The 24,086-nt window shown below is 40.8% G+C and overlaps 1 protein-coding gene across 2 annotated transcripts; it reads right to left on the bottom strand.

The window, feature by feature from the left end:
• Positions 1-1,920: 1,920 nt before the first annotated feature.
• Positions 1,921-24,039, bottom strand: CRYM (crystallin mu). 2 transcript variants are annotated; one of them, XM_068969185.1, is made up of 8 exons: positions 23,820-24,039; positions 23,179-23,332; positions 21,195-21,257; positions 15,652-15,753; positions 8,245-8,428; positions 4,788-4,909; positions 4,011-4,095; positions 1,921-2,201 (listed from the first exon to the last, which is right to left on the bottom strand). In XM_068969185.1, the coding sequence occupies exons 1-8, from the start codon at positions 23,987-23,989 to the stop codon at positions 2,137-2,139; spliced, it is 945 nt and encodes a 314-aa protein (XP_068825286.1). In that variant the 5' UTR covers positions 23,990-24,039; the 3' UTR covers positions 1,921-2,136. The 2 variants fall into 2 exon arrangements, with proteins under 2 accessions (XP_068825286.1, XP_068825287.1); XM_068969186.1 differs by lacking the exon at positions 1,921-2,201 and having other exon boundaries at positions 4,073-4,113.
• Positions 24,040-24,086: the final 47 nt, after the last annotated feature.

Here is a 24,086-nt window from a genome sequence, read left to right as displayed (position 1 = left end):
CGTCACACAGCAGATAATCAATAAACATTGCTAAACAACTGGATGTGATGCCTAGGCGGGGGGCAGGATGCAGATTACTCTGGTCTGTTGATTCCTAGGATTTTTGTCGACCTCAGTAGTTCACAAAGCAAGCATTTGAGGTGGATGGGCAATGTGAAATGGAAAAGAATAACCTTGAAAGGCAAAAAACTTCTTATTGCACAGTCTATTCTAGATCCATTTCCTGCCCTAACTCTAAATAGCTGGGGAAAGTTATCTGTGCTCTTTGGGGTGAGGACTATTTTTTTTTTCTGTTAGCAGCCTAGCACGAATTATTACAGGAACTCTTAAAAATGAAAGAAGAAATCTATGAATGAATTAAGGTGTTTTTGGTAATCTCATTATCAGACACCCTCTTTACACATTCCTTAGAGTTGTGACCATTAAGATCCCCCCAAAGATTCCAGTCACTTGAGGTGTGCAGAGTAGATCATGTGGGTATTTTGTTTTAGTGCAAAGGCTAGACAACCTGGCTGACATGCCAAACTTTTGGCTAAGCTACATAGAGCATGAAGAGGTCCTGCCAGGAGGAATTTGGGTAAGAAAACAAAGCAAAATAATATGCTTTTCTTTCTGCTGACTTAGCACCAGCCTAGGCAAGCCTTGGAGAGGGAGAATTTGAATGGGTCTTTGGCAGGACATGGACAACACAGCTCTGTTAGTGATTCAGGGAATCTGAGAAAAGCATCCCTGCACTTCAGCTTCCCCATCTGTAAGCTGAAGAGGCTGGACTAGATGATTCTTAACAGCCTTTTCAGCGCTGACACTGCAGTGGATATCTATAATTTTTGCTTACCCAGTATACAGCCTTCCCTCTTTCTGGTAAGAGACTCCTTTCGTTTTGTTAGCTTATGTGGTCAGATGGGCTGATTGTACTGCTGAATTCAAGGTGGGGGCATGTGACCCAGGCCTAGATAATGGGGGAAACAGATTCCCCAGGTGATGATAGTCACCTGGATCTGACCTGGCCAGAGTATTTCATTTCCTTTAGCCACTATGTTATGTATATAGGCATAGGCCCTAGACGGTCCAGTGTGTCTCCATTCTGAGACTTTCAACTGTTAAGGAAGAGAATGTCTATTTCTGCTAGGACTGCTGAAGAGGACAGGCTATGATTCAAGAGCTGTTGGTACCCATCCTGCCACTATCAGGGGAGAGCTTACTTGATGATGGAGCCAACACTGAAGAAAATAGAGCCAAGGAACAGAAGAGCAAGACTGGGTCCTGATCCTGATAACAATTGGAACCCTTGGATTCCAGTTACCTATATACTTCTTAATTACAAGAGCCAATAAATTCTATCCCTCACTCATTCATTCAATTTAAGGTAGTTTGGGTTGTGTTCTCTATTGATTGTGACCAAAGGAGTTCTGAGCAATAGAGAAAGCTCTGTGTTCCTTGAAATTTCAATAATAAGAAGCCAGAAGCAAAAGACTACATGATATATGATTCCATGTATACAAAAGTTCAGAAAAGGCAAATCCATAAAAACAGAAAGTAGATTAGTAGATTGCTGGAAGCTGAGACGAATGGGAAGCGACTGCTAATGGGTACTGGGTTTCTTTTTGGAGTGATGAAAATGTTCTGAAATTAGACAGTGGTGATGGTTGCATGACCCTGTGAATATAGTAATAACACTGAATTATATCCACCACTTCAAAATGTGGACTTATGGTATGTAAATTGTATCTCAATTAATAATATAGAAAAAAATTAACTACAGCCATTGGAGAGCCTTCAGGGAGTGAACACGAGCACTCGATCCCCTCACTTTCCTTGCTGTGAAGGACAGAAGTTACCATAACAAAAACCACAGAATTGGAAAAAGCTTTATTTCAGGGAATTACAAAAGGTAGTGAAATACAGGGAAAAGGGACCGCTAGTATAATCTGGCATGGCACAGAACAACCACTTAGTTTTGTTTTCTAACTACAAACACAAAAGAGGATCTCATTATTTAAGGTAAGACACAGTATGCATAAAACTACAGATCACTAGAACCCTTCTTTTAATCCAGAGATTATGAAAAGATTGTGAGACAACTAGTGTTAACACCCTTTGAGCTGTAGCATCCACTCGACACAAAGTTCCTTTGTTTTATTTACCGGATGACCAGGAATCATATACCAGTTTGGCTGCAACCATGTCTTCCACCGCCATTCCTGGAATGGACAGAAATTTGGTTCAACTTTTGTCAGAACAACTTTTCCCCAAACAGCCCAGGTCCCAGAACCAGCAGTTCCCTAATACAGTGTCCATCAGGGTAACAGGACTAAGCACCCAGAGGTGAGTTCAGGCTTGAAGAGTCTGTGAAGGGTAAAACAAGGCTCACCAAAGTTCAGGTGGTAAGAAAACTTTCTGTAAACAGCCAGATAATAAATATTTAAGGCTTTGCATGCCAATTACTTGCAGTTACTCACCTCTGCTGTAGTACAAGTGCGGCTTTAGACATCAGGTAAACAGATGAGTCTGACGGTGCTCCAAGAAAACTTTCTTTATGGACACTTTAGTTTGAATTTCTTATAATTTTTATGTGTCATAAAATGTTCCTTTTCCCCCCAGTCATTTAAAGTGTAGAAACCATTTCACTGTGGGCTGTATGAAAACAGATGGTAGGTTGGGTTTGGCCCATGCTCTGTAGTTTGTTGGACCTTTGATCTAGTCCAAACCCTAAGTCCTTCAGCAATTCACCCTTTATCTTATAGTTTTGGGCAAATATCCTTAACCTTGAATGGGAATATGTTCTTAAAGGCCAGGGGCTGGCTTTTATTTTTGTAACTATCACTGTACATAGTATGGAGCTTGATACATAGTAGGTATTTAAGATGTATCTGCTAGATGAAGGGATGTGCCAGTAAACCAACCCCCAAAAGTAAGAAAGTAAAAATCGCTCAGGAGTGTAGATCAGGTTTCCAGTGCTGTGTCTCCTGAAGGGAGCCAGCTGACCTCTGATCTGCTAAGGAACCATGAAACTCTTTCAGACTCAACTAGATCAGTGTGATGTCTGAACCAGGCTCTAGATAAAGCTTATACTGTGTTTGCCTGTCTTTCTATGCATGAAAAATTAAAAATATATTTAACAGATGGTAAGGCATAGATACACTTTGACTGGCATGGGTGCTGGGTGGGCAGAGTACTCTTAAAACTCTGCCAAGCATTAACACTTTGGGTGCTTGATCATTAAAACATATGTGAGGTCTGGCAAGGTTGAGGGGCTCAGGCAGCAACTATTTACCAACCATTTTGAGAGTACTTCAATATTTTAGATGTAGGAGCTGAATATTAGCTCTGTTACCATATGTGTCCATTTCCTTAAAATGGGAGAGCTGGGCTGAGAGGCAAACCAGCCAAAGAAGGGAGCCCCTTCTTTGATGGGCTTCTGCCTGTGCTAACTCAAAGTGGTAATGGTGCTCCCCATCAAAGACCTTCTTAAATCAGTAAGCAGAAGGTTAGGGAAGGAGGGGGAAAAAAGGTCAGGCTGTACTTCCTGTCTGGGTTGCCCTCAGGTTGGGTCTCCCTGTTATTTCTCTTAAGCTCCCTGTTTTTAAACACCTTTTTCTCCTGCCCCTCCACCTTTGAAGGATATCTTCCTCTGAGTTTCATTTAGATCAAAGTCTAAATGTTTTAGTGCTGATGCTTGTTATGGGCAAATCATTTTATACACACATCTCACTTAATTCTCACAAAAACTCTAGGTAACAGGTGGTGAGAAAACTGTGACTCAAAGAGGTGAGATCACTTGCCCAAGGATGCATGTCTAAGGAATAGCATAGGGGGGAATCCAACCCAGGACTGCCCAGTTCCAGAGTTCACGGGCTTTACCACTATGCCAAGACGTAAATAATTGACCTAAGTGATAGACTGCACAATGATTCAGTTATGGAGCCTGCTGACTCATTCTTCTTCCCACCAATGGGTAAACCTACCTTGTGTTCTGGTTATGTTTGTGCCCTGGGAGCAATGACTCTTACCCAGAGACTTGAACACAGTAGTTTTCTCACAGTGGGCTGGTTTCACTCCCTTCACCACTTCTCCCAGCTCAGCGAAGATCTCAGCCTGTCAAATGAACACACACTGACCCAGGTCATGGAGCTAATATGGCTCAGGACCAGCTTCTGAAGCCAGGACAGGGTGTCCCTGACCTGGATAAGGGATAACTTAATAAAATGGCCTTCTGTAAACTAAATGGTGTCAGGGAGGATGCCTCTCCCTTAAATCTTTTTTTGGGGGATGAGATGTGGGCACATCTGCTTTTGTGATACCATGATTGCAGAAATACAAATCTGCAGCCAGGGGAATGTCCTGCCAGGACACTGTATCAGTGAAGAAATAGGCCTGTTCTTATCTGAACACTCATTTTGGCAGCCCCCTTCTTACTGCTATGCCCTGGTTATGAAAAAAGGTCGGAAAGCAGTCAACACTAGTCCTGATTTGTTGGCCATACTGGGAAAGTTTCCAGGGGCTCCTATCTTCCAACCCTACTGCTTTACAGGACAGCCCAATCCAATGGAAAAGGCCATCAAGCCGATTTCTTAAGGCAAAGGGAACAGGAAAACACATGTCACCACATAATGGCCACATTATTCTGGAAGGGAATTAGAAAGGATGGAAAGATACTTGACAGTTGTCACCCCACAAAGAGGTGGGAGTTATGGAGATCTGGAGCAGGCCAGACAGAAGTGGGTATTAATGAAACCCTGGGATCCAGGTAAGGACAATCAGATATCAGCAGCAGAAAGATGGCTCACCCCTGACAAGAGGACATCTCCAGACTCTTTCAGGGCAGCCTCCTGGGAATCCACATACAGCACAGCCTGTTTCATGAGCTCATCATCCAGCTCTCTCCAGTCAGGTCTGCTGGCGCCAATGGCTAAATGACAGCAAAACAGACCCTGAGCCTTGAAGTAGTCACAGGGGATACTACAGGCTCCAAAGAATGAAAGGGGTGGGGAAAAGGAAGTTACAGAGGACACGTGGGAACAACTGTGGAATGCCTCATTTCCCCAGGCCAACTCCCTCCCAAACAACAAGACTGAGTTCACTAAGAAGAATGACACTTGGCATTTTTTCCTTTCCATTTCATGTCCATTCTCATTAATAAAAAAATATTTTGAGGCAACTTAGCATTCATGTACTGTGTGCCTACTATCACTGGGATGTTTCACACATACTATTTCAAGTCCTCACAAGCACATTCATTTCTGATTCCCATTTAAAAGGTACACAAACTGAGGCTCAAAGAAGAGGTATGTGCCAAGGTTATATATCCAATAAGTGGATCTATGGCTCTAAAAGAACACATGCCTTTCAGCTTCTTCTGCTTATCAGGAGCAGCAACTTCTTTACACAAACCCTAAAACAGAGACATCACTTGGAACTTATTAATACCCCACACTCTATCTTCTGTCTGTCTGCTTGCTCTTCAATCATTCCCATTCCTCATTCCCAACCACATCTCTCACCTCATGAGGGAAAAAAAAGCCCAGTTTCAGGGTCACAGAGAAGCCCCAGTCAACAGGAAACTGGTTGCACCCCAGCACCAAGGTTTCACATCCTCTGCAGAGCCCAGAACCATAATGATGAATCCAAGGAATCATGCCTCCTGGCATTGGGACATAGGATAATGCTGAGACTGAATCAAATGCTTGCAGGGCCAGGAAGGTAATGAAAATGAGCAGCACTGGTCAGCAGAACTGGATTAGAAATGGTGGAGAACTCAGTACAGAGAAGAAAGCAGGCCCTTCTAAAGGGGACACTAACTATTCTGCTCAAGCAGAACCGTTGCCAAGTAAGAATGCAGGGCCACTCTTAGATAGCCTTCCCCCCAGCCTCCTGCTCCTTTTCCAAAAAGAGAAGCAGGAAATCTATTTGCATGTGTTATTTCTTGGTTTTCAGAACACTTAACACGCTATGGCCTAAACAAAACACATCTGCTGGCTGGATCCAGCCCATGGCGGCCAGTCTTTGGAAACGGCTATAAAGCTTTATACAAATATAAGGCAGCATTTGTAAGCCTTCTCTCACTGTTTCCTCTCCTGTTGTTCTCCCACACTCTAATTGTCAAAGACACTGATGCGAAATGTCCATCTTGAAGGTTGTTTGTGTGAGGAGTTCTATAGAACAGAAGCACCAACTAATGAAGCTTGTAAATAAATCATAAGCTGGTGGGAAAAACCCTAGCCTCTCAAGCCACCTCTTCTGATTGCACTTGTTCCCCCTAATTTGGAGCATGGTGAATTCTCAAAGGGTTGCATAAGGCCACTCAAGCCAATGGAGGTGGTCCAGGAAGCAAAGGGAGGGGCCTGACTCAGGCTGGGCTTTGGCCTTCCTTCAGTGGGGTTACATTGGGTGAGGGTCAGACACTGGCTGGTGGGATGCCGAGAAAGAATGAGGGGCATGCAGGGAAGGATGGAATTGGGCCTAACTCTCAGCCAAGTTGTAAAGTAAGTAGAATCCATTGTTGGTGTTTCCCTGTCAGTTGCACTTGTAACATACTTTTCTTTAGTATATTTACTGCCTCTAAACACACAAACCAATTTTGTCTTTAGACCAGGGAAAGATACCAGACTCCTCAATTCAAAATCAAGTTAGCTCTTCCTAAAGAGACATTCGAAGTATGAGAGGTATACAACATGAGGGAGATTCTCTGTTGCTATCTTGGAAGGTAGAGCGTCCACATGAAAAGAAATGTGGACAGCCTACTGGAGCTGAGAGCAGCCCCAAGGTAACTTGCATCCTTGTCCTACAACACAAAGAACTGCCACAACCATGTGAGCTGGGAAGAAGGCTCCAAGCTCTAGATGAGATTGCAGCCTGGAAAACACCTTGCTTTCATCCTGCATGAGCAAAGGACTTAGCTAACCCATTTCTAGACTCCTAACCACAGAAACTAAGATAGCAAATATGTTCTACTTTAAGCTGGAAAAAAAAAATCAACTCTGTCTTTTTGAAGATTCAGCTCTTGTCCATTTTACCCAGAAATGACTTCTCTTGAAGTTGCAAGTCCTTCTGGAAATGGTCTTTCTGTTCGAGTCTGGCTTTATGAACAATAAGACCTATCCCCTGGATTCACATTCATAATATGGGTCCCATACAGGCTGAAACCTTCAATTTTCTATGGCCCATTCCTCAATCATACATGTTTTGTTTCCTTCATAGGACTTAACCGTTAGCTGGAACTATCTAGCTCATCTATTTGTTTATTGTCTACCTCCCTTCTCTAGAATGTAAACAGCAGGAAAGCAGTGACCTAGATGGCTGGTTTACTTTGGCTTCCCCGGCAGGTAAAACTGCCTGAACCATGGTAGGGATTCAATACACATTTGTGAAAGAACAAATAATGATACTTGGCCCTGGCACATGTGTGCAGAGATCTTAGAGTTCACACTATGTGCCTGTCACTAAAACATGGGGCACTGGTACCGTGTTTAAATTCTCTAGCCTTCAATTGCTTGCTAACCAGACCAGTTTTCTTACTAAAAGATAACATAGGAAATCATTTAAGATCTTAGGCTTTGAGGGTATACTGCCTCAGTTCAAATCCCAGCTTTGTCTCTAAAAACCTTTGACTTTGGGCAAGTTACTTAATCTTTCCATGCCTTGGTTTACCTACCATACAGGGGTCATGATAACAATAGTTCTTACTTAATAAGGCTGTTTTCAAGATTCAGTGATATAGTACATAACAAAGAATGTAGAACAGCACCTGCTATAGTAAGTATTTAATATAGACCAGATCTTGCTATAACCCCCAGGGTCATCTAAGGATGTTTAGGAGCCCAAGGAACTCTTACGTTTAAAGTCCCAATTATCTTACCTCACATATGAAAAAGCATTCACATAAATGCATTTAGTCACATAAAATGTATTTTGTGCTATAATTAAAAAAATTAATTCTAAGTGTTGGTAAGAACAAGTGAGTCATTTGGCTTTTGTAATTAAATTTCATGACATTTAAGAACTGAGTTATAACTGATCATTTGCATATTACACTTTATAAAATTTTAATTAAATTTATTAGTTTTGAGTTTGTGATTTTTGTTTCATATTTTGGAGTGCATACTGTTTCTTTAAGGTTCAAATGTTTCTGAGGCCATTAAAAAGCTCAGGCATTCTGCATGAGTAAAACAACTCTGCAGAGGCAGCCCCTTGGTCCAGTCAAGGGAGAGTCTGGCCACCCAGTGTTCATGGAGCCACTCTGCTTACCATTGATGTGAGCCCCAGGCTTCACCCATTCACCAAACAAAATGGGCTCTGTTGCCATGGTGACTGTGATGATCACATCTGCCCCTGTCACAGCCTCCTGGACCGATGAGCAGATCCGCACTTCTCCTGGCACTGTGTTCACAAACTTCTCTGCGTTTTCTTTGGTGCGGTTCCATATTCTCACCTTCATTCAGGGGAATAAAAGGGACATTGGTGCTGTGATTATTTGGCTGTTTATATTTCATCAAACCTAGGAGTTACATAGAGAAGTTGAACTACTCTAGAGTTAAGGCTGCAGTTATTTAAATCATTCCTTATGGTGAATGAACATTTGTCTAGGCCAGATTTGAAAATGACCCTTCTCTACTCCATTTCCATGTCAGGAAGGGGGCAGGTTTTTCAATTCTAGCTTGAGACACACAGCCTGAGTAGTGTAACAGCTATTATATAGCTTAGTGACTAGCAGAGCAAATTCTGGAGCTAGACAGGTTTAGAATTAAACTTTGCTCTGTCACTTACTGTTTCTGAAGCTATTTAACCTCATTCAGCCTAAGTTTACATGTATGTAAATGCAAATCATAACTGACAAGGTCAGCATCAAACTCACAGTTTATGTTTGGGGGAGCCTGGTAGACTTCAGTCCATGGGGTCGCCAAGAGTTGGACACAACTGAGCGACTTCACTTTCACTTTTCACTTTCATGCATTGGAGAAGGAAATGGCAACCCACCCCTGTGTTCTTGCCTGGAGAATCCCAGGGATAGGGGAGGCTGGTGGGCTGTCTTCTATGGGGTCACACAGAGTCGGACACGACTGAAGTGACTTAGCAGCAGAAGCAGCAGCCTCAGGGGAGTCATAACAGGTGTGAGATTAACAAACAGGATGTGCAGTGCTGTGCATGGAACAGCTTGATCTCTGAAGGATACGGAAGGAATTAAAAATTGGTAGGATTTCAGGAGTAAATTGGGACTTACCTGGTGGCTCAAATGGTAAAGAATCTGCCTGCAATGCAGGAGACCCAGGTTTGATCCCCAGGTCTGGGAGATCCCCTGGAGAAGGGAATGACTACCCTCTCTAGTATTCTTGTCTGGAGAATTTCATGGACAGAGGAGCCTTGTGGGCTAGAGTCCATGGGGTCACAAAGAGTTGGGCATGACTGAGCAACTAACACTTACTTACAGAAGTGAATGGTACAGCAGAGCAGAGGTCAAGAATAGTAGCTACAATTAGACTCCTGGGAAGTGCTTGCAGGGAGAGGGTGGTCACTGGCATCACCAGGAAGTGGGGACTTGCAGGCTTGTTTAATATAGTTTAATGTCTGTGGTTGCAGTTGTCAACCTTCAACTGAAAATAAGGCCTAAAGAAGCCCTCATACGGAAATATAATAAGTATAGAAATAAATGTTATATGTGAATAAGTTCATTAGTTAAGGTGAAAACAGTATAATAAGCCCAGTTATAAGAAAATGGTTAACCACACTACCATTCTTGATAGAAAACTATGAAATACTATACAAATATCAGGTAATCTGGAAAACTGATGTTACAACATTCAGTGAAAACTATTAAAACTATGATTAAAAGATTAATGATTAAAACTATGTTATAAGAAGTTAATATTCAAAAAATACAAAAAACTTATAAAACTTAATATATAAAAAAAAATCTTATTTAAAAATGAGCAGAGGTCCTCAATAAATATTTTTCCAAAGAAACTATTAAGTCCACCATTCACATTGCTATTAAATTAGAAATCAACTACAAGGAAAAAATTGCAAAAAACACAAACATGTGATGGCTAAACAATATGTTACTAAGCAACAAATGGATCACTGAAGAAATCAAAGGGGAAGGAAAAAAAACACCTAGAGATAAATAAAAAATGAAAACATGATGATCCAAACCCTCTGGGATTCAGCAAAAGCAATTCTAAGAGGCAAATTTATAGCAATACAAGTTTACCTCAGAAAACAAGAAAAATATGAAATAAATAACCTAAGCTTATACCTAAAGCAACTAGAGAAAGAGGAACAAACAAAACCCAAAGTGAGTAGGAGGAAATAAGTTGTAAAGATCAGAACAGAAATAAATTAAATAGAGACAAAGAAAACAACAGGAACTATCAATGAAACTAAAAGCTGGCTTTTTTGGAAAGATAAACAAAATTGAGAAACCTTTAGCCAGACTCATTAAGAAAAAACAAAGAAGACTCAAAGTAATACAATTAGAAATGAAAAAAGAGAAGTCACAACTGACACCGCAAAAATACAAAGGATCATGAGACTATTATAAGCAACTACGTGTCAATAAAATGAACAACCTATGAGAAGAGGACAAATCTCCCAAAACTGAATCAAAGAAGTAGAAAATATGAACAGATCAATCGCAAGCACTGAAATCAAAAACACGAGTAAAAAACTCCCACGATAAAAGTCCATAACCAGACAACTTCATGAGTGAATTTCATCAAACATTTAGAGAAAATCTAACATGATCCCTCTGAAACTATTTCAAAAATTGCAGAGGAAGGAACACTCCCAAACTCATTCTATGAGGCTGTCATCACCTGATTCCAAAACCAGACAAAGGTGCCACAAAATAAGAAATTATAGGCCAATATTACTGATGACCATACATGCAAAAGTACTCAACAAACAACTAGCAAACTGAACCCAATAATATATTAAAAGACCATACACCATGATTGAGCAGGACTGATCCCTGGGATGCAAGAAGTTTTCAATATTTGCAAATCAGTGTGATATACCTCATTAACAAACTGAAGAGTGAAAACCATATGATCATCTTAGTAGATGCAGGAAAAGCTTTTGACAAAATTCAATACCCATTTATGACAAAAACTCTCCAAAAGTGAGCATAGAAAGAGCATACCTCAACCTAATAAAGGACATATATGACAAACCCACAGATAACCCAGTGTTGAAAAGCTGAAAGCAAAATCTTCTAAGATCAAGAAGACAAGGATGTTTACTCTCACTACTTTTATTCAACATAGTTTTGGAAGTCCTAGCCATGGCAATCAGAGAAGAAAAAGAAGTAAAAGGAATCCAAATTGGAAAAGAAGGTATAAAACTGTCACTGTTTGAAGATGAAACAGAAAATCCTAAAGATGCTACAAGAAAACTATTAGAGCTCATCAATGAATTCAGTAAATTGCAGGATACAAAATTAACACACAGGAATCTATTACATTTCTATGGGCTAACAACAAAAGATCAGAAAGAGAAATCAAGGCAACAATCCCATTCACCCTCACATCAAGGGAATAAAATATGTAGGAATAAACCTACCATAAGAGGCAAAGACCTGTACTCCAAAAATTATAAGATTCTGATGAAATAAATCAAAGATGACACAAACAGATGGAAAGATATACCATGTTCTTAGATTAGAAGAATCAATATTATTAAAATAACTATACTACCCAAGGTAATTTACCAATTACTCATGGCATTTTTCATAGAACTAGAACAGAAAATTTAAAAATTTGTATAGAAACACCAAAGACCCTGAATATCCAAAGCAATCCTGAGAATGAAAAATGGTGCTCAAGGAGTTAGGGTCACTGACTTTTGACTATACTACAGAACTACAGTAATCAAAACAGTAATGGTACTGGCTTAAAAACAGACATATAGATCAATGGAACAAGATAGACAGCCCAGAGATAAACATATCCATCTACAATTGCTCTCTAGTGCAGTAGGTAAGATGATGCAATGGAGAAAAGACAGTGTCTTCAATAAGTGGTGCTGGGAAAACTGGACAGCTACATTTAAAAAATTAAATTAGAACATTTTTCTAATGTCACACACAAAAATAAACTAAAAGTTAATTAAAACCTAAATGTAAGCTTAGACACTATAAAACTCTTAGAGGAAAACATTGGCAGGACACTCTTTGACATAAATCACAACAATAACTTTTTGGGTCTACTTCCTAGAGTAATGGAATTAAAAACAAAAATAAACAAATATGATCTAATTAAACTTAAAAGCTTTAGCACGGCAAAACAAACCATAACAAAATGAAAAGATAACCCACAGAATGGGTGAAAATATTTCCAAATGAAGTGACCAACAAGGGATTAATCTCCAAAATATTCAAACAGCTCATGCAGCTCAATTTAAAGAGAACCCTATTAAAAAATGGGCGGAAGGTCTAAATAGACATTTCTTCAAAGAAGACATACAAATGGCCAAAAGGCATATGAAAAGATGTTCACCATCACTCATTGTTAGAGACATGCAAATCAAAACTACAATGAGGTATCACTTCACACTAGTCAGAATGGCCATAATCAAAAAGTCCACAAACAACAAATGCTGGAGGAGTATGTGCAGAAAATAGAATCCTCCCACACAGTGGGAATGTAAACTGGCGAAGTCACTATAGAAAACAGTAAGGAAGTTCCTTAAAAAAGTAAAAATAGAGCTACCATATGATCCAGGAATCCCACTCCTGGGCATATATCCAGGGAAAACCATAAATTGAAAAGATACATACACCCCAATGTTCACTATAGCACTATTTGTAATAGTCAAGACATGGAAGCAACCTAAATGTCTATAGACAGATGAATGAATATAGAAGATGTGCTACATACATACAATGGAATATTACTCAGCCATAAAAAGAGTGAAACAATGCCATCTGCAGCAACATGGATGACCTATAGATTACCATACTAAGTGAAGTAAATCAGAGAAAGACAAATATCATATGATATCACTTACATGTGGAATCTAAAAATATGATACAAATGAGCTTATTTCAGACTCAAAGACTTCAAAAACAAATTTATAGTTACCATAGGGGAAAGGCTGAAGGTGAGGGATAAATTTGGAGGCTGGGATTAGCATATACACACTACTATATATAAAGCAGATAATCAACAATGACTAATTGTATTACATGGGAAACTCTACTCAATATTCTGTAATAATTTATATGTGAAAAGAATCTGAAAAAGAATATATATATATAAATCATGTTTCTGTATACTTAAAACTAACACAACATTGTGAATCAACTATACTCCAATAAGCAGCTCATACAGCTCAATATTAGGAAAACAAACAGCCCAATCAAAAAATGGACAGAAGAGCTAAAGACACTTCTCCAACATCACTAACTTTGAGAGAAATGCAAATCAAAACTACAATTAGGTACCACCTCATACCAGTCACAATGGCCATCATCAAAAAATCTACAAATAATAAATGTTGGAGAGGATGTGGAGAAAAGGGAACCCTCCTACACTGTTGGTAGGAATGTAAACGGATACAGCCATTATGGAGAGTCCTTTAAAATCTAGGGATAAAACTACCATATGATCCAGCAACCTCACTACTGGGCATATACCCTGAGAAAAAAAATAATCAAAAAGACATATGTAGCCCAGTGTTCATAGCAGCACTGTTTACAATGCCCAGGACCTGGAAGCAACCTAGATGTTCATCAATTGGTGAATGGATAAAGAAGATGTGGTACAGATATACAGTGGAATATTACTCAGCCATAAAAATGAACAAATTTGAATCAGGTCAGTTCTAGTGAGGTGGATGAACCTAAATCCTATTATAGAGAGTGAAGCACGTCAGAAAGAGAAAAACAAATATAGTATGTTAACACATATATATGGAATCTAGAAAAATGATGCTAATGAAACTATTTTCAGGGAAGGAATGGAGATGCAGATGTACAGCATGGACTTGTGGACACAGTGTGGGAGGGAGAGAGTGGCATGAGTTGATAAAGTAGCATCCACATACATACAGTATCAGGTGTAAGAAGAGTAGCTGGTGAGAGGTTGCTGTGTAGCACAGGGAGCCCAGTCCCGCTCTCTGTGATGACCTGGAGGGATGGGATGGGGGCAGGGGAGGGAGGCTAGGGAGAGAGGGGATGTATGTACAATTTACATTGTTGTATGGCAGAAGCCAACATGAGATTGTAAACATTTTTTTAATTTAAATAAAAAATAGAGAACAAAAAACTACCATATGATCCAGTAATTCCAGTTCTGGGTATTTATCTGAAGCAAACAAAACAGTAAGACAAAAAGCGGTAGGTACCCCCATATTCACTGCAGCATTATTTACAATAATCAGAATATGGAAACAACCTGTGTCCATCAATTAATAAACGGATAAAGCAATTATCATGTGTGTACACACACACACAAAATGAAATATTGTTCATCCATAAAAATAATGAAATCTTGTTAGCTGAGACAAAAATGTGTGGATCTTGAGGGGTTTTATGCTATGCAAAATAAGTCAGACAGAGAAAGGGAAATAGTATATGATCTCATTTACATGTGGAATCAAAAAAAGAAACCTCAAATGAATGAACAAACAAAATAATTGAGAAACTGATATAAACACACAGAGAACAAATGAAAAAAACTACTTGTGGTAATTGCCAGAAGGGTGAGGGAGCTGGGGATGAGCGAAATAGATGAAGGGGATTAAGAAGTACACACTTCTAGTTATAAAATAATTAAGTCATGGGGATACAATGAGCAGCATAGACAATACAGTCAATCATGCTATAACTTTGTATGGTGACAAAGGGTAACCAGATTTGTCATGGTGACCATTTTGAAATGCCTATAAATATCCAATCACTCTGATGTATACCTGAAACTAATATGATATTGTATGTCAATTATACCTTGGTAAAAAGCATAAAAAATCATAAAACTATGTTATGAAAAGCAGATTGGAGAAGACTAGACATTTTAACTACTTGTCTTTGAAAATAGATAAAAGGGAATTTTTCTTTTTTTTCTTCCTTATATTTTCATTTCTCAAAGCAGAGGTATTAGTTCTATCATAAAAAATCACACCTTAAATCTGCCCCACCCCTCTCACACACATAGAAAAAAAAAATCAAATATAAGCAGTATCAAGTATATCAAAAATAACAGGAAACGTGAGCCAGGCAGAATGGGGAAGGGTGGACTATTGTCTCAGCTTTGAAGGGGCACGCTGTGGCCTCCTGCTCTCCAGACCTCATTGTCAGTTCCTGGATTCCTAACCCTTGAATACTTAAGGACCCCAGATTCTGCTAAGAGAAGCAACAGAAAGGGGCCAAAAGAAAAACTGCATGTATGCAATGGATATAATACAATCCTTTAAGTAACTGAGTAGGCTCTGTGTACCTAGGTGTACTCTACAAACTAAGAAACTGGAAGAAGCGACTCAGGCCTTCCCCCCAACTCTTCATCTCCAATAGGACTTTCACACAAGTCATTAAAAGAATGGTCTAGATGGTTGTACTCCCAACCTGACAATTTCAGCATAACTTATATTTTAACAAAGTAGTACAGAGAAATGTCACTGCTGCTTCCTCCCCACATCCTTCACCTCCCTCCCTGGACTTACCTCCTTAAAGAAGAACTGTTCTGTGAAGACCTCATAATGGCTGTAAGCCTGGACCCCGGCTCCAAGGATACACAACACTTCACTGTTGGGTGGTTTCAAAAACTATTTGACAGAAAGGAGATAGAAAAGATCAAGAGAGACTCTTGAAGTCAGGAGAGGATCAAGTAGAGTTTGAGAATCAGGGGACCTTCATTCAAAACCTCTCAGGCAATCAAGGAGATATCATTTTGTATTTTCATTTCCACTCTGTATGGTGCGGGAGGGAGAGAAAAGCCTTCACTGGGTACCTAATATATACCAATGCTTAACCTTCATGATCTCTTTTAGTCCAGACAATTGACTCCATGAGCTAGATGCTCCCACAGTTATCCTCTTCTTACAGATAAAGAAATTGAGGTCCAAAGAAGTTATGTAACTTGCTCAGTTCCCTGTAATTATTAAATGGCACAGTAGGGCTCCAAAACCTCATCTTTCATTCTCCAACGCCCACATGCTTTCTCCTGTGCTACCCCATCTCAGGGACATGATAAGCCAACCTACTTCTCAGAGCTGTGAGTTGCTTTTGGAATCCATGAATCCTTGTGAACCTAGGTTCTCAAGCTATATTTGCTGTGCCTACTCTCTGTTGATCCTGTCTCAGCCTCTGTCTTCCTTTAAAGAGGAATGTAGAGATGGCATTTGTGGGACCTCCTTAGGGTATATGTGTATCTTTATTTGGGGGTGAGGTTGTATGATCAACTCTCCAGTAAAGTCTTTCTGACCTCTCTGATAGAATTTACCACTTCATAACACTTGTTTGTTTACAAATTTATTTTCTTGTACTGGTGTGTAAGTCCCATTAAAACAGAGACAGTCTTATTTGCACAGAATTGGCATGTATCTACTATTACCTATGAGAAATAGAGCAGAGTTTCTTGACCTCAGCACTACTGATATTTGGGCTGGATAATTCTTTGCTGGCAGGGTTTGGGTAGTTGGCAGGGGGGAGGGCTGTGCTATGCACTGCAGGATGCTTGGCAGCATCCCTGGCCTCTGTCCATTAGCACCCCCTATGCCCTCAGTTGTGACAACCAAAAATGTCTTCAAACACTGCTAATTGTCTCTGGGGCAGTTGGTATCTGGCAACAGTTGGTCTTAACTGTTTCCACTTAAGAACTACTGGCATTGAGAAAGGACATCACTTGCTCCTCAAATCATCCATGTTAAATAAGACCATCTTCTGTCTTTTCTCTATTTCATTTAATAAAAGTTTATCTTGATCTGCTCTGTATCAATAATTACCATTATTGAGATTCTGGAGTGCAACCTTAAAAACAAAAGTGTTTTTAATCATTAATCACTAGCAAAAAGGAGTCTCAAATATTAGCAGGTGATTAGAGATTCTCTCTCCTGCATCTGCACAGGAGAGATACCATTTTCGGCTATCAACTGTAGCTCAAAGAAACTTGATTTGAAAAGGTTTCAAAATGACAATAACTTATGTTCCCACTCAGTAAAGAGAATTAGGTAATTTTTCTTTAACTAAATAATTTTTTTCAGTTCTCAGTTAATATAAATCTATTCTTGGAAGTACATGTGGGCTTCAGAAATTGTTGCAGTTTCCTGTAAAAGTAACCTTTAACCTCTGAGAGTAAATCTGTAATTCTGCTTGCTTGTCTTGCTTGACACACTGCTGCCCTGATAATAATGTTATAACTGACATTTCTTTTCCTAAATGGTATAACATTTATGATATTTATTAAATCATAATAGGATTGGTGCCACTTCATTCTTTTCCTAGAGCATGCAGATAATTAAAAACATATATATGAATCTGCTAGGTTTCTTAAAGAGTTTGAAAGACTATGTTTCATTTGCATTCACTAAGGCCTTGTGTGGTCTGGCACTCTGGTCAGCTCAGCTTCCCCTCTGGACACACTCTCTGCACCTCTGGTCTTTCAGGCAAGAAGCCTCCTTGCTGCTCCCCAAGCACACATGCCTCTATCAACCACAGGGCTTCACTCTCCACAGGTTCTCTCCTCTGCCTGGAGTACTTTCAGTTCTGCTCCTCACAGTAAGTCCTATTATTATTCTAATGCAAGCTCAGCTATTTTGGACCTCAGTTCCAAATCGAAAAAGGAGTACGTCAAGGCTGTGTATTGTCACCCTGTTTATTTAACTTATATGTAGAGTACATCACGTGAAATGCTGGGCTGGATGAAGCACAAGCTGTAATCAAGATTCCCGGGAGAAACATCAATAACCTCAGATATGCAGATGACACCACCCTTATGACAGAAAGCAAAGAACTAAAGAGCCTCTTGATGAAAGTGAAAGAGGAGTGAAAAAGTTGGCTTAAAACTCAACATTCAGAAAACTAAGATCATGGTATCCGGTCCCATCACTTCATGGCAAATAGATGGGGAAACAATGGAAACAGGGACAGACTTTATTTTCTTGGGTACCAAAATCACTGCAGATGGTGACTGCAGCCATGAAATTAAAAGACACTTGCTCTTTGAAAGAAAAGCTATGACCAACCTAGACAGTATATTAAAAAGCAGAGACATTACTTTGCCAGCAAAGGTCTATCTAGTTAAGGCTATGGTTTTTCCAGTGGTCATGTATGGATGTGAGAGTTGGACTATAAAGAAAGTTGAGTGCCAAAGAATTGATGCTTTTGAACTGTGGTTTTGGAGAAGACTCTTGAGAGTCCCTTGTACTGCAAGGAGATCGAACCAGTCCATCATAAAGGAAATCAGTCCTGAATACTCATTGGAAGGACTGATGTTGAAGCTGAAGTTCCAATACTTTGGCCACCTGATGTGAAGAACTGACTCATTTGAAAAGACACTGATGCTGGGAAAGATTGAAGACAGGAGAAGAAGGAGGAGAAAGGGACAGCAGAGGATGAGATGGTTGGATGGCATCACCGACTCAATGGACATGAGTTTGAGTAAGCTCCAGAAGTTGGTGATGGACAGGGAAGCCTGGTGTGCTGCAGTCCATGGGGTTGCAAAGAGTCGGACATGACTGAGCAACTGAACTGAACTGAACTGAACTGAACTGAACTGAACTGAAGCTCAGCTAACCCTCACAAAAGAAGTGAAAGTCTCTCAGTCATGTCTGACTCTGTGACCTCATGGACCATATAGTCTATGGAATTCTCCAGGCAAGAATACTGGAGTGGGTAACCATCCCTTTCTTCAAGGAATCTTCCCAATCCAGAGATCGAACCCAAGTCTCCTGCATTTCAGGCGGATTCTTCACCAGCTGAGCCACAAGGGAAGCCCATAAGCTTTGGTAAATCCCACAGCCTGGAGCAAGACACTCCCCACCCTCCACTTTTTGTTTTGCTCCCCTTTCACTCAATGTATCTGTCAGGATTGTAGTTTTCCCATTAACTGGTGCGATCTTTAGATTAATATCTGACTCCCCAAATGCACTCTGTGCTCCATGACTGCAGGTTCTATGTCGCATGCTGAGAACAGGACCTGGTGCCTGGTGGGCACTTAGGTATTTGTTGAATAATTGCACGTCAAGAATAAACCCTGATACATATCGTCAAGCATGCCAGAGTCCCCAACTCAGGGTATGTGCAACCCAGATGCAAAGTTACAGTGTCCATCAAACCCAAGAACTTCCTAATACTTGTCCTACTCCCAAAAGCCCTAAATAAAATAGAAGTGATGGAAAAGAAAACATTCTACTCCTATAGCACAAAAAGTAAAGTAAATATTTGCTCCTTATTGAAATAGCCCAACCGAGTCCCTAGGGAAAAAGTGGTGCAGTTTAAGCCTAAACTCTGGAGCATCAACTCAATGATTCTTAACATTTCTTGGAGTGCATATTTTTATCCATTCAAAAAGCACAGTGTAACTGAGAGCTGGGTCTAGAAGAATTAACCTGGTTGATCATCAGAATTAACTAGAAACCATAAACAACCAAAACACCTAGATTCTTTGGTCTTACCTTCAGCGATTTCAATTCACTGGTTTTGGGAACCTGAATTTAAAAAAAAAATTTTTTTTTTTTCTAGAGGCTGCTGCTGCATAGCCTGGGCTGGAAACTATTGACCTGGTACAGGAAGACCTACAGCTACCTGTACTGTTTGACTTCAGGAAATCTTAGCCTCCATTTTCTTTCTGCACAAAATGAGGCCAGTAATTCTTGTTCTGCCTTCCTCACACAAACTCAAAAATAAGTTGAGACAGTGGGTTGAAAATTATTTTGGAAAAAAATCAAAGACCTTTTCAAATGTAGGACAATATTGTTAGAGTCCCTCTAAGTTACCAGGGAACATACCTCAGAGTCCCTTGATTACTTTAATCTGAGTTGGGTCTGGATATAATTAAACAAACAACAACAAAAAAAACCCCAGTTCCTCAAGGTACGTACTGTAGTATAATCCCTTGCTACATAATTACCAGATTTATCCCCACATTCTTCCCTTATCATCGTGTGTTTAGAAGACCTTAAAACACTCACAATCTGAACATCTGGTCTTTGCTGCTCCAACCTTCCACTGGACCCCACGTTTCCTTTCTGCTTAGGCCTCATAAGTCAGCACTCCCAGATCTTTAAGGTGAAAGATTCCAGACTCTGACTGTTCCTATCCATACCTCTTCTTTTTCACCCTAACCTCTAAAACTACTGTTCTTCTTGTAGGGTGCCCTTGCACTGCTTAGAAACAGTATCACCTGTATCACTTGCTATTCCTTCTGCCTCAAGTGCTCCTAGCCTCCTCCTGTTTCAGTCACTCATTTTTTTTTTTTTGTCTTTACTCAAATGTCACCTCAGTGAGGTCTGTCCTTGATAATTTTAAATGCCACTGCTTCCCAATACCCTCGATTCTGCTTTATTTTCATCCTTCTAATTGGTGGTGTGGGTGGTGGTTTAGGAGCAAACCCTAGCCTATTATTAAACTCCAAAAGGGTTTGTTGTTGGTTAATTTTTTTTTCTAAGCAAATCATACTACGAATTTCACTTTTTATTTTATTTATTGTCTCACCAGCTCTGTGTATGTCACCCTCTGTTATGTTCACTACCACATCTCTGACATTTAGAACAGTGCCTGATACATGATAGGATCTGAATGAATACATTTGTCTGGCTCAGATATGTTGTCCCCTCTGCTTTTTGTGCAGTCCTGACTCTGGCTTATGGGGCAACCACACTGATTTGCCAGGAACAGTGTGGATCAGGGGCAAGAAAGCAGTCTGGGAGTCAAGAGGTCAAGTTTTAAATTCCTGCTCTGCCATTTATTAGCTGTGTGATCCTGATCAACTTGCAAAACCTCTGTAAGTCATATTTCCTATACTTGGCAAAAGGAGATAATCATCAAGGCTGGTGTGATGATCAGAAAGAGCACATGTAAGGTATCTAGAATCTTGGGCTTATTGTGATAGCCAATCATTTCGTGAATCACTGTGCTCACCTGACATCCTATATTTGGCATATGATGTTTCATCTATGCCCATAGAAAATAAAAATGTTCCTCACCTCTACTTAGACCTTCAAATTTGAGATACTCAATTCCACCCATCAGCTTTTACTAATCTTACCTTGGTGGCAATGGCAGACACTGCAGCTGTTCTCTTTGCAGTTATGACATTTCCATCCATGACCTTGGAGGAAAGAAGAGACAGTGAGGAAGGGGCATCTGGATTCACCACTTAAGCAGAGAGAAAATGCTCTTAAAGAGTCAGCCCTAGAAAGCATTGTGTGTGTGTATGTGTGTGTGTGTGTGTGTGGGGGGTTCAGTTGTGTCTGACTCCTTGCAACCCCATGGACTGTAGCCCACTAGACTCCTCTGTCCATGGAATTCTCCAGGCAAGAATATTGGCTGGAGTGGGTTGTCATTTCCTACTCTGGGGAATCTTCCTGATCCAGGAATCGAACCTGTGTCTCTTGCGTCTCTTGTGTCTCTCGCATTGGCAGGTGGATCATTAACCACCAGTACCTGGGAAGCACCAGAAAGCATCATAATAGTCTGCAAGGAGAGTGTTTTGCCTGGAACCAATTCCTCCACTTATAAGAAATGTAACTTTGAACAAATATCTTAATCTATAAGCACTTTGTTTTTCCTACCTGTAAAAACAAAGATAATGACAACCATTCAGAGGGTTTTTGTGAGATTTAAAAGCATTGGCAAAAATGAAGACATTTAACATATGGCCAGCCCTCAAGAAATGCCCATTTGCTTTATTTGCCCCAGGATTCTCAAAGTAAGTCACCTGACATCTGTGCAAGGGCCCTGAAACTCTGCCTCAGTGGTGCTCAACTCCTCCTGCACATGTGAGTAGGTTTGTGAAGATACAGATGCTCAGATATATCCTTAGGCTAACTGAATCTGGATCACTAGGGATAGGACTCAGACAACATTATTTTTAAAATCTCCCCAGGTGGTTCTGAGTTACACCTGGCTAGTAATCACCACCATCCTTTGCTCTGCTGTCCTCTGTTTGTATTATTCATCTCAATTGGTCCTCATCAAATAGTATCAGTACTCTCATTTTATGGACAAGGAAGTGAACTGTTTGGCTATCAGTCAGATTCAGGAAGAACTTCAGGCCTTGTCATTTAGTTCCAAAGCCTGAGGTGGTACCAATTTCCTCGGTAAGCACTCTTGGTAAGTAGTATGGATGTCATTTCCCTTGGGTGAGCAGAAGTTGTCAAGAACTAAAGACTCTTTCAGAGGAGTAATACATAGCCAGCTTCCTTGGGGAGCGTGAAATTCTGAGAAAATTTTAGAGGAAAGTTGTCAGAATTGAATGAGATCAATTTCTCTTGCCTGGCACATAATAAGTGCCCAGTAAGTGGCAGTTAGAAAGGCAGAGGAGCATAGTCTACTATGCTAAGACAGTATAGGCCCTGGGCTTACCCAGAGTAGGTATGAAGTCCAGTCCATCCATGCCCCTGTTAGCTATGTAAACTTGGCAACGTTTGGCATAGTTGCTCTATGACTCAATTTTCTCATCTACAAAATGGGGTAATACAATGACCTCACAGAGAGGTTTTAAGAATTAAAAGCATTAATACATATGAAGTATTTAGAACAGTGTCTGACATACACAAAGTAATTCACAAATACAGATGACTATTATTTTTTGATATTATCATTAAATGTTAAAACAGGTCACCGTGTACCCCTTAGAAAATACTCCCACGTATTAGAGAGTGCCCCTAATCTGTAACTCATGTAACTACCTGTTACAGATTCATGTTAAAAGTTTCCTTAGCTACTGGATTTGTGCAAGCTGTATATTTGTAGTAACTGGTACAGGACAAGATCACTACAAGAATGACAAGATCATTACTTCCACAAGTTCACACACTGGAAGCAGCAGTGGTCTCTGATGCTGGGTTACATCTTCAGGCAGTCCTAGAAACAGATACACAGTCACAGGTAACCTACACAGTCACTGGCATCCAGTCATTCAGAGAGGGGCATATGTGGTCACATTCAATACTCCTCCTTGCCTAAATTCTGAGCCTAGCTTTGTGCACAGGGGCCCCCGCGAAACCCCTGGGCAGAGAGTTGCTCACCGCCAGAAGGGAGCCATTGCTCGGCTGGAAGAGTAGCACGGTAGCCTGGTGGGAGGGGACAGTGGGGGTGGTGCTGTGGCCCTCATAGAAGGTGACCAGCTTGGTGGTCAGGGCGTCCTCTGCTGCACTGTAGGCGGGCATGACCCCCAGGAACCTAGAAGAAGAGAGGGAGCAACTTCAACCCCTTCCCGCCAATGCGGAGACATCCTATCAAGCCCCTATGTCCTTTTCTTTCTCTTTCCTCACTCATTGCCCTACTGGCCTTCTCCCTCCTTTGTCCCCATCCCTCTGCCGTTGCCTTTAGCAGTGTGCAGAGTACATTCGAGTCTGCCTCTGGATGAGAAAAACCACCCCAAGTTCTGCCACTTGCTAGCTGCCATAACCTTGGGTCATTCGCTTCCCCTCTTGAGTCTTTGGTTTTCCCATCAGCAAATAGCTGCATCAATAGCCACGTTCATATGGAGTGTGTTGAATGAAACCAGATAACGGCTTTAAAGCGCCCACAGAAGGTTGCACAAATTAGGTGTTATTAATAGGGATTAGGGAAGCACTCCTTTCTTTTCTCCTGCTGCTTCCCTTCTCACCCCTCCCCTTCCTCCTTTTCAGTTTCTCCAGCCCCGGACCCGGCCTTCCTCACTTACCCCCTGTGCTTGGCGACTGGCACCACGGTGCGCACAGGCTGCATGACTCCTCCGTCGGGGCCGCTGGAGAAGTTGGCCAGAGCGGTCTCCAGAGGCGGGATGAGCAGGCTGCAGCTGCGGAGGTGGTCCTCTACATCAGCCGCGCTCAGGAACACCGGCCTCGAGCTCATGTCGCCGCCGGACTTCTAACCTCAGAGCGCTCAGGGCGATCCGCGTTTCTAGTGCTGTGCGCTAAATGAGAGCGGGGGAAAGCGGGGAGCGCTGCCG

Source organism: Capricornis sumatraensis, chromosome 3 (assembly GCF_032405125.1).
Source record: "Capricornis sumatraensis isolate serow.1 chromosome 3, serow.2, whole genome shotgun sequence".
Lineage (NCBI taxonomy): Eukaryota > Metazoa > Chordata > Mammalia > Artiodactyla > Bovidae > Capricornis > Capricornis sumatraensis.
The sequence above is the reverse complement of the archived record's forward strand: the minus strand, read 5'-3'. Positions and strand labels throughout refer to the sequence as shown.

What these genes read in the sequence shown, in the direction of transcription:
- CRYM (XM_068969185.1), bottom strand. Translation starts at nt 23,989, where the DNA reads ATGAGCTCGAGGCCGGTGTTCCTGAGCGCGGCTGATGTAGAGGACCAC. An exon ending in GCAATGGCTCCCTTCTGGCG is followed by an intron (nt 21,258 to 23,178) that starts GTGAGCAACTCT and finishes CTTTCCTCCAAG; the next exon opens with GTCATGGATGGAAATGTCAT. An exon ending in TACTGTGTTCAAGTCTCTGG is followed by an intron (nt 2,202 to 4,010) that starts GTAAGAGTCATT and finishes TGTCCATTCCAG; the next exon opens with GAATGGCGGTGGAAGACATG.